Here is an 11,055-nt window from a genome sequence, read left to right on the forward strand (position 1 = left end):
CTGCCTTTTTTGCCAACTTTTGGGCACTTAATGGTAAGAAAGAGTGGGCAAGGACTTCCATATTTTCACCAAAAAAGAACTCAATTGTCTGGAACCATCCTGGAGCCCAAGTCACAGGTGCCCTTATGACATCACATCCCTGTCTCTTCCTACCCTCTTCCTGCCAGGCTGCGGTGGGGAGAGTACAGACCTGGGAGCAATGGAACCATCATGCTCCTATCATGGGGAATTTAGGGGATTATAGACCTGAGGGACTTTGAACCATCCATAACCAAGTCATGGGCGTTCGGTTTTGTGTAAGAGAGAGCCACCCAAAGTTGCAGGCAGGGGAAGGTGGATTTCCACAGTTAACTCAGGATACGAGTTCTACATCTAGGGACTCTGGGCCAGGCAGGAAGTTGAGTATGTGGTGGACTTGGCATGAAGTTGTACACAGTTCTAATGATAGCTTTCTCCTCTGAACTCTGATTACAGAAGAATGGCAATGTTTGTGAAATCGTGATAGAAGATGTTGAGGAAACCACTTTGAGGAAAGGGAAAGAGGAAGAGGAAGAGAAAGTGGAAGAAAAAGTGGAAGAGGAAGAGGAAGAGAAAGTGGAAGAAAAAGTGGAAGAGAAAGAGGAAGAGAAAAAGAAGAAAAAGAAAAAGAAAGAGACTCCACCCCCCCCTCCCCCACCCCCACCCCCACCGCCACCCCCTCCACCTCCACCTCCCCCACCCCCACCACCAAAGGTAGGTCAATGGAGGCCCTCAAAGTTAAGGGTGGCTCTTATTTTCAAGGAGTGTTGGGTTGTCTTCTCTGTGCCCCATAGCATGGCATGATCCTGGAATCCGTCACCTGGACCAGGTTCCATTTGTGAGTACAAGGTTGGGCTTTGAGTGATTCCTCAAGAACAATAAGCATAAGCCAGAATGTCCCAGGCCAATCGGGATGAACAGTTGCCCTACCCAGAGCCGGAATGGATAGGGCAAACATTCATCCTGATTGGCTTGGGACATTCTGCTTTATCCTTGGTTATTCTCTCCTCCGAGTTCCTTCTTGGTCGGAGAAAGGTGGGTGACTGAGGCACAGAGACTTGGTAGAAAGGAGGGGAACCCCTGACAAGTGGGACTCAGACCCTGCCAAGCTGGGGAGTGGGGCAGTGAGGCTGTGTTTGGAGAAGGCATTGCCACATGCAGGGGAAGCCGAGTATAGAACTGTGTGGGAGTGTGCGTGTACACGTGTGCACGTATGCGTGCTAACTGACGTTTAAGATGTGAGAACCCCACAAAGTGAAAGTGAGAGATAAATGAGAAGGACTCCACACTGCATGGAGCAGGGAAACTTGTAATTCTGTGACTTGATGGAGAGACACAGCAGGTTGTGGGTTGAGCTGGATGGAGTCAGGCATGAATGCAAACAAAGGCTGCCACTTCTCCAGCCACCTCGGTGGGGTGGAGGGGAAGGAATATGCAGCCCAGGTAGGTGGCCAGGCCCAGGCCCAGGTGGAACGTGGTGCATGGCGTGCTTCTTCCAGACAGACCAACCAGGATAGCTAGTGCCAGAATGCTCCATTCTACAGTTCAGGAGCCTGAGCCTCGGGGTGCAATCTGAGGTCCATTAAGAGAGAGGCGCAGAGACCAGACACCTATCTGGTCTACTGGCTCTCTGCCCAGTGCTCCTGAACTTCTGAGCGAGCCCTGCTTGGCCTGCCCTGGAGCTGAGGTAGGTGGGGAATGTTCCCTGAGGATCCCTTGTTTATCTTTGCCACCTCTCTCCCCAAAGAAGCATCCTGACCAAGAGCAGAAAGCCATAAAGATCCAGGCGTGGTGGCGGGGCACCCTGGTGCGCAGGACCTTGCTGCACGCGGCCCTCAGAGCATGTGTCATTCAGCACTGGTGGAAGCTGATGCTGGCAAAGCTGCTGGAGAAGAGAAAGCGAGCAGCCCTCGAGTCCTTCTCGCGGCGAGAATGGGCAGTGGTCCAGCTGCAGTCCTTGGTCCGCATGTGGCGCGTCCGCCAGCGTTACTGCCGTTTGCTCCACGCTGTCCGCATCATCCAGGTCTACTGGCGCTGGCATAACTGCCATTCCCGTGGCTTTTTCCAGGGCACCTACAACCTCACGGCATCACAGCTGGGTCTTGAACTTGAGATTTTTTTGGGCTCACAGATTTGTCGGATTACGGACTGCATCCCCTTCCCAATAAAGAACTGATCAGGTCTGCTCCAACTCTGCGTCAACGGGTCTCTTTCAGGCCAGCCCCAGGAGGTCCATGTGTCAGCAGAGGGTCAGGGAAAATGGCTGCAGAGACTAGGCCTGGCACAGTCTGCTCCACAGATGTGGCTGAGTTCCTCTTGGGTCCCTGGTGGAAAAGGATTCTAAGCCTCTGGTGCTAGAGGGCGGGGCCTGGAACCCATGAGCCTCCCCATCTGCCACAGGGAGGAGAGTTGGGGGTCACAGGGCCACCCACTTAGCCAACTCCAGGGAGACTCCTTCACAGTGTGGTCCATGCACATGGCGCCCCCTGTGGCTGTGCCCCACGGAGGGTTCTTCATTCTTCACTGTCTTCCCATCACATTTAGAACAAGTCCAAAAGCCCTCCTGGGGTCTCCATAAGCCTGCGTGGTCCCGGCCTGGCCATGTCCTCCTGGCCCCCTGCTCTTCAGATCGCCCCCGCACCTCCACATTCCCATCTCAGCACTTTGCACTTGCTGCCTCCTCTCCTTAGATAGCCTTTCCAGGTGGGGCAACCCTCTACTCACGTGTGTCTCTGCCCCACGCTCCCTCCTCAGGGAGACCTTCTTCGACCATCTTATTGAAATGACTTCCCCACCTTGTACTGTATGTTCTAGTACCTGACCCTGCTCTCCTGCTTTCAAAGTCCTCATTGCTACCCAAGATTATCTTACATAATTTTTTGTTTTTTATTGCCCGCAGTAGAGGGTGAGCTCCAGGAGAGCAAGACTCTGGGTTCAGCGCTGTTCCCGGAACCTAGGTTAGTAGGTTCTCTCTTCTTCTCCCTCTCTCTTCCATATATATATATATATATATATATACACACACACACACACATAGATATAGATATATACACACACACACACACATATATACACATACACACATATATATATGGGACAAATAACATATATATGTATACACACACACACACACACACACACACGCACATATATATGCTATTCTACATATTCTACACAATAAGCCACTTTTTCATCCTTAAAAAAAATCTCTTTAGGGTTTGGGAGAGACTGCCAGCCAATCCTTAGAGATAGCAAAGGACTCATCCCAGAGCATGATTTTCATCCGCAAAGGAACCAGTGCAGGGCCATACCTCCTCTTTCTTTGTCCTGTACACCCCAGGGGGCCATAGTCCTCTGCTTTAATCATCCTAAATCAGGTACCAAACATCTATATAACTTCGTGGCCACAGAAAATACTCAAACCCAGCCAGTCCTACACTGTTTACCCTATCCTGACTTGCCTTTCCCACTCCAACAAAAGCCATGGGAAAAGCTGTTTTCTCAGTCTTGTCTTCTGCCGCCCGACCACACCTGATGCCTACCCCGTGACCCTGCATGACATGGGATGACCTCCTCTTTCAGACGTTGGAGTATAACAGATTTTGTGTTCTTGTGCTTCTATTCTGTTGTGGTTGCACCTGATAGACCATCACATAAAAGGACACAGAACATGAATCTAATTTAAGTACAATTCACGTAACCATTTCTAGATTCACCATGTAACCTTAACCATTAACGTAAGACTAACAATTCAGTGGCACTTAGTACCTTTACGGTGTTAAGCAACGACTATCATCTGTACCAAGTTCTAAAACATTTTCACCATCCTAAATGAAAACCTTGTGCCCCTGAAGCGATCACTTGTCATCACCCCGTCCTCCAGCCAATGGCAACCAGCAGTCTGCAACCTGTCTCCATAGATTTCCCTACGGGTCACTTTCGGTATAAATGAAATAAAAATATTTTGTGTTTGGTTTTACTTAATATGTTTCGGAGGCTCATCACGCTGTAGCATGCATCAGTACTTCATTACTTTTTTTTTTTTTAAAGATTTTATTTATTTATTTGTCAGAGAGAGAGAGGGAGAGAGAGCAAGCTCAGGTAGGCAGAGAGGCAGGCAGAGAGAGAGAGAGGAGGAAGCAGGCTCCCCACCGAGCAGAGAGCCCGATGTGGGGCTCGATCCCAGGACGCTGGGATCACGACCCGAGCCGAAGGCAGCCGCTCAACCAACTGAGCCACCCAGGCGTCCCTACTTTTTTTAAAAGATTTATTATTTTAGAGAGAGGAACGGAGGGAGAGAATCTCAAGCAGATGCCCCGCTGAGCATGGAGCCCAGTGTGGGTCTGGATCTCACAACCATGAGATCATGATCTAAGCCAAAATCAAGAGTCAGATGCTTAACCTTACTGAGCAACCCAGGTGCCCCATGTTCTTGGTTGTTTTTTTATTTGGCGGATTTTATTTATTTGACAGAGCAAGAGCACAAGGAAGTGGCAGGCAGAAGGAGAAGGAGAAGCAGGCTCCTGCTGAGCAAGGAGCCCAACACAGGGCTCGATCCCAGGACCCTGGGATCATGACCTGAGCCGAAGGCAGAGGCTTAACCCACTGAACCACCCAGGTGCCCCTCTTTGTTACTTTTTATGGGTGATTGATATGTTTTGTCTGGCTATACCAGCTTTTATTTATCCACTAATCTTTTTATAGACATTTGGATTGGGTGCACCTTTTGGTTGCTGTGAATGATGCCATTACGAATATTTAGCATTTACACCATTTTACATTCCCACCAACGATGTACAGGCTCCAATTTCCCTACACTCTTGCTGACACTTGTTATTGTCTTTTTTTCAAATTCTAGCCAACTTAGTGGGAAGTGGTACCTCACTGCAGTATGATTTGCACTTCCCTTGTGATGAATGATGTTAGGTATCTTCATGTGCTTTTTGGCCATTTGCACACCTTTGGAGGAACGTCTGTTCAAGTTTTGAAAAGAGACTTTTCATTAAGTTGTGGCTTTCTTCTGTGGTTTCAGTAAATACTTATGTAATGAATGAGTACACGATCCTACCAGACCATGGATTTGTGGTTTCACTATGGTTCACACCCTACTTTCTAGAAACATGTGTCCCACCATCCCTGAATGAATCACTTAGACAACCATCTTTGAACCGTCATACCCAATAGACACATTATTCTAGGGCTTCTTGAGTTATTATCCCTCCCTTGATAACGTTTCCATGTGTGTGAGTGTGTGTGTGTGTGTGTGTGTGTGTGTGTGTGTACCAGGTGGTGGAAGGAGGATCTACTGTTGTCTTTTCATTTCAGGTACAGATCCTTCCCTGTTGCTTTTCATCTGCCTATGTGTCTCTGTCTATCCCTCATAATTTCATCTTTCATTATATAATTATCTGTTTATGTTCCTCAGTATCTTTCTCCTTCAGTCCAGGCCTTCCTCTCTACACATTTCGTAATGTCATGTCTCCTTGTCTCTGTCTTTTCAATTCACTGGATTTTCTGGATCTGTATGTTTCTGGTAGAGATCATTAATAGTTAACCTGCCAATCCTCAGACACAGTTCTGCTCTTCTAGACCCTGCTTACTCCTTATCCCTAAGAACTCCACAAAGATGAGAGGGACAGGTCTCATGGAGGGCACCAACGTGGTTGCTCCTGGGTGATGGAGGCACTTACCTAACCCAGGCTCAGCCTAGGATATGTGCAAGTACTTAGAGGAATGTCAGAATATTTTATGCCTATGGTTCAGGGATGAGTGCATGGCACAAGTCAGGCCAGTGAGTCTCCATTCTGGTATGTTTTGGAACTCGTAGGATTGCCAACTATAAAGATTATGAAACCAGAGCTGCTACAGGCACCACACGGAAATAGCTGAGAATGGAGTTGACACAGAGGAAAGTAGATCCAACAGGTGCCAGGAGAGAAAGGAAGCTCTGAGGATTGTTTTGGGCCTCTGGATCCAGCCACACCTGAGGCTACCACTACCTATACTATGGGAATTCAGTTTGTGAGACAATCAACCTTCATTTTCACTTAAGTCAGTTTGCTGAGACAGATAGCAAAAGAATAGGAGATCTCAATAGATTAATAAACACTTAGATTGAATTTTATGTGAGCTGGTTTTCAGAAAGTGGTTTTCAAAAATTAGTTTTTTAATTAGAAACTTGGCAGAAGGTGTGCCTAGGGAATTCTTGACAGTAAGTGTGGAATTATCTCTCATTTAATGTGCCCAAAGGACCAAAGCATTCTTGTAATGCTGTGTAGTATGGTGAAATGGAAAAGTGTTATGGATTAATGGGTAATTCTTCCAATTATCTAGAATCAGAATGACCAGAATATGAATCTAATCATGGATTGGTCTCCTATGAGCCAAATGTGGAGTCTTTAATTAGCCTAGTTCAACAAGTCAGCAGGAGGGAGCCATGGGCAACCATCAGCCATTTATGTATTAAGAATAAATAAAATTGTCCCATCCTTCCCTTGCCCTCTACTCAGCTTACACAAAGTATATGTGTGGCAGCCTTCACTTCCAGGACAACCTCTGAGCTCTACCTCCTAAAAAAAGTAGGCAGTCATCCCATGGACATCCTATTATATGTGTTGGACCTAGGAGAGATATAGACCAATGCTTTTCAAACAGTAGCTTATGTTACAACCATGTAGAGGGCTCATTAGGACAGATCCCTGGGCCCCACCCAGCACTTCTGATTCAGTAGAGGGTCCCAAGAACGGGTATCCTTAATAAGTTTCCAGGTGATGCTATGACTTCTGTTCTAGAGACCACTTTGAGCACCACTGGGGTGGAGCGTAACTACGTGGTCACTGTGAATGCCAACACAACCAAAGTAACAAACTTCAAATAAATTGGAAGTTTATTTCTCTTTCCCAAAGAAGTTCATAAATAAGTGCCCAGGCCCAGATGGAACTTCACAGGGGGAGGAATCCTGGCCCCTTCTAACTTGCTACTTGGCTATATATAATCTCTAGCCCAAGGTCACTTCATGATCTTGAATGGCTCCTGAGGTTTCTTTTGGCTACTGTTTTTTTTTTAAGATTTTATTTATTTATTTGACAGGCAGAGATCACAGGTAGGCAGAGAGGCAAGCAGGGATGGGGCCCCTGAGATCCTGAGATCATGAGATCATGACCTGAGCTGAAGGCAGAGGCTTTACTCCACTGAGCCACACAGGCACCCCTCTTTTTGTTATTGTTGTTTTGTTTTTTAAGGAGGCTCCACACTGGTGGAGCCCAACCTGGGGCTCAAACTCACGACCTTGAGATCAAGACCTGAGCTGAGATCAAGAGTCAGAGCTTAACTGACTGAGCCACCCAGACACCCCAGCTACTTCAATTTCAATATTCCCATCCAGTCTAGCCAGCAAGGAGGAAAGAGGAAGAGAAAGTCATACTCCTTCTCTTTTAGGGCATATCCTTGAAGTTACTTCTCTCTCTCTTTTTTTATTTACAAATTCTTTTTTTTTATTATGTTATGTTAGTCACCATACAGTACTTCATTACCTTTTGATATAGTGTTCCATGATTCATTGTTTGCATATAACACCCAGTGCCCATTGCAATACGTGCCCTCCTTAATACCCATCACCCTTACACATGCCGCTTCTGTCCATAAATCAAAGGCTACAAAAGAAGACTAAATAAAAGGAGAAATATACCATATAGTTATTGATAGAATGACTTACCATTCTAAAGTTGTCAGTTATCTCCAAATTTATAAGTTAAATTCAATTCCTATAAATATCTCATCAAGAGTTTTTGGGAACTTGACAAACCTATACAAAAAAAAAATCACATTGAATAAGTGTTCATAATTAGTCAAGACAATTTCAAAAAAAGAGACTAGGAGGTAGGAAGACCATAAGTCACATTAAAATGTACCACAAGAATATAATAATAACAACAGTATGTAATTGAGGCACCAACCACTAAGAATCTGAGATGAGGAATAAACACTTATTTTTTTTTAAGATTTTATTTATTTATTTGACAGAGAGAGAGATCACAAGTAGGCTGAGAGGCAGGCGGGGGTTGGTGGGGGAAGCAGGCTCCCTGTTGAGCAGAGAGCCCAATGTGGGGCTTAATCCCAGGACCCTGAGACCATGACCTGAGCCGAAGGCAGAGGCTTAACCCACTGAGCCACCCAGGTGCCCCGAGGAATAAACATTTAAATAAGAATTTGTTTTCCAAAGTTGGGAAGGCCTGGTGGTAGGGATTAAGGAGGGCACGTATTGCATGGAGCTCTGGGTGTGGTGCATAAACAATGAATCTTGGAACACTGAAAAATATATAATTAAATTTTTTTAAAATAAACAAATAAAAAGAAATTTGTTGTATTTCCCCTTCACCCCATTCTCCTCCTTCATGTGTATAGCTGGACAATAACTCTCTTCCACCCTAGCAGAAGAGAAGTTTTATTTTCTGCATAAGCTGAACCAGAGAGCATCTAGACTCTGGGATTTCAGTCTTGGCTGAAGGCAGAGGTGAAGCTCCATACCAAAATGGAGGGATTAACTGAAACTTAACAGGCCAAACATCGAGGCCTCCATCCCTGTCTGCTGGATCACCTGCCTGTAGGCTTGCACTCAGGTTTCATTCTGCTCTCTGACTCAGTGTTCCGGGATTCCCCTCTGGGGCATCAGTTAATTATTGCCACACAAATGCTGCATAGCAAACTGCCACAGCCTCAGTGGCATACCACAGTAAGCATGTTGCACTGTGCTGTGTTTCAGTGGGAGAAGCTCTGCTCCACATGTCTCTCATCCTCCTCTTCGTACCAGTAGGCTACCCGTCACTTTTCTTGTTGGCAATGATAGAAGTGCAAGAGGGCAAACATAAATTGGCAAAGACTTCTGAAGCCAAAGTCAAACTTGCCTGTCATTCATTCCACCCTACTCTGGGGGCCAAAGCATGTTGCACTGTTAAACCCAAGGCACAGGACGATAGCTCTGTCCCCTTGTGGGAAGAAAGTACAAAGTCCTATAGGAAAATATATGCATCTAGGATGATTAAAGCAATCTATCACAAGATCCAAAGAATAAAACAAGTGAATACTGGTATTTGGCCCACCATCCCGCTGAAACAAAACCCAACTCTGCCTTATTAACCTACACTGAGTGGCACCAGTTAGTAAGTCCCACTGATGCACACTGAGCTTTCCTCTGGCATTCTAGTGCCATGCTTATACACATGAAGAGACAACCAAGGATTATAAACATGAGAGACAGAGATAAAAACAAAAACAGAAAAAAGGGGGATTAAATTAAATAGAGACAAGGACAATATATTAAATGGATTTTTGGAATTAAGAGATGGAATAGGAGCTTGCTCCGTCCACTCCACGCATTGACCTGGTATTGCAGTACTTCCAGGAACGGCACACCCCCTTCGGGGGAATTAAAAAAAAAACAAAAAAACTAATATTCCTAGTAAAAGATAAAAGACCAATGAAACAAGAATAGTGTGCTATAAAAGGAGAATAGTCTGAGGACAGGAAAGAGCTCTTGAAAGTTAAGACCCTTTTAAAAATGGAGAAAATCTTCCAAAAAGTAGAACAGAAAGACAGAGTTAGAAAATAGCATAGAGGTGCCTGGGAGGCTCAGTTGGTTAAATGTGCTACTCTTGATTTCGGCTCAGGTCATGATCTCAAGGTCATGGGGTCAAGCCCCACATCAGGATCCCTGCTAAGCATGGAGTCTGCCTGTCCCTCTCCCTCTGCTCCTCCCCTGCTTACGCTCTCTCTCAAAAATAAATAAATAAATAAATAAATAAAATCTTTAAAAACCCCACAAAATTGTGTAGAATATATTGGAAAATTAGAGAATCGGTCAATGATGAACTAGTAGGATTTCTATAAGTATTAAATTGACAAAATTAAAAGGTAGAAATTGTTTCTTTTATTATTTTTTAAAGATTTTTATTCATTTTATTTGACAGAGAGGAAGAGCAAGATAGCATAAGCAGGGGAAGCAGCAGAGGGAGAGGGAGAAGCAGGCTCCCCATTGAACAGGGAGCCCATGTGGAGTTCCAACCCAGAACCTTGGGATCATGACCTGAACTGGAGGCAGACACTTAACTGACTGAGCCAACCAGGTGTCCCGGTAGAAATTATTTTTTAGACATCAATACAGTAAGGTTTCCCAGAGTTGGGTCATACAAATTTTATAAACTAACATGCCTCATACAATGATCTCAGAGAGGTTGAGAACAACTTACCTACTGGGTACGAGGGATCTGGGATGGTTAGCTCAGAGATGAATTATATACCCGGATTCTCAGAGTAGAACACATTAGTGGCATCAGTGTTTAAAGATTCTTCTAACATGGGTTGCCTGGGCATCTGCCTTTGACTCAGTCATGATCCTAGGGTCCTGGGATCAAGCCCTGCATTGGGCTCCTTACTAGGTGGGAAGCCTGCTTCTCCCTCTCCCATTCTCCCTGCTTGTGTTCCATCTCTCCGTCAAATAAATAAATAAAATATTAAAAAAAAAAGAAAAAGAATCATATATTGGCTTGTTAGGCACCAAACAGCGAAAGAACAGAGGGTTACAGCAGTTGGGAGGGTGTAGAAATTGGCTGAGGTACCTACATCCTAACCCTTCCTTGGCCCCTTCAGCTCAGCCTCCATATTCACAGTGATCCTCATTCCCACACATTGAGGAAGGTCATGGTGGTAGAGAAGGCAGGAGGCAGAGAGCAGCCTGAGCCTATTTGCCTTCCTCGGCGCTGGGTGAGGGGCTGTCCTCAGTGGTTGATGACAGGAAGGTCCTGTGGGTGGGCTGACTAGAGTCACCCTTGGGAAAGGACAGACTCACAGGGGCTGTGGTTTCACAAAGAACATTAGCCCATCCCTGGAAGGAGGGAAATGGGCAGATGTTTCCTCTTTATCCAACAACTTTGAGCCTGAAGAAGGCCACCTGGTCCCTGGGTCATAATTGCCCTTGTGACATCATGGTCATCTCCTTCTCTTCCACCCTTTCTGCCTCTGACAGGACCAATGGAGTGGCAA

The 11,055-nt window shown here is 45.6% G+C and overlaps 1 protein-coding gene across 1 annotated transcript; it reads left to right on the top strand.

Moving 5' to 3' along the window:
• The first annotated feature begins 278 nt into the window (after nucleotides 1–278).
• Nucleotides 279–2,201, top strand: LOC111144317 (IQ domain-containing protein F5-like). The gene is made up of 3 exons (XM_022498558.1): nucleotides 279–296; nucleotides 475–732; nucleotides 1,766–2,201. Exons 1-3 carry the CDS (start codon nucleotides 279–281, stop codon nucleotides 2,192–2,194), a joined length of 705 nt encoding a protein of 234 aa, XP_022354266.1. The 3' UTR covers nucleotides 2,195–2,201.
• The last annotated feature ends 8,854 nt before the right edge of the window (nucleotides 2,202–11,055 follow it).

Source organism: Enhydra lutris, unplaced genomic scaffold (genome assembly GCF_002288905.1).
Source record: "Enhydra lutris kenyoni isolate GAN:26980312 unplaced genomic scaffold, ASM228890v2 scaffoldscaffold10, whole genome shotgun sequence".
Lineage (NCBI taxonomy): Eukaryota > Metazoa > Chordata > Mammalia > Carnivora > Mustelidae > Enhydra > Enhydra lutris.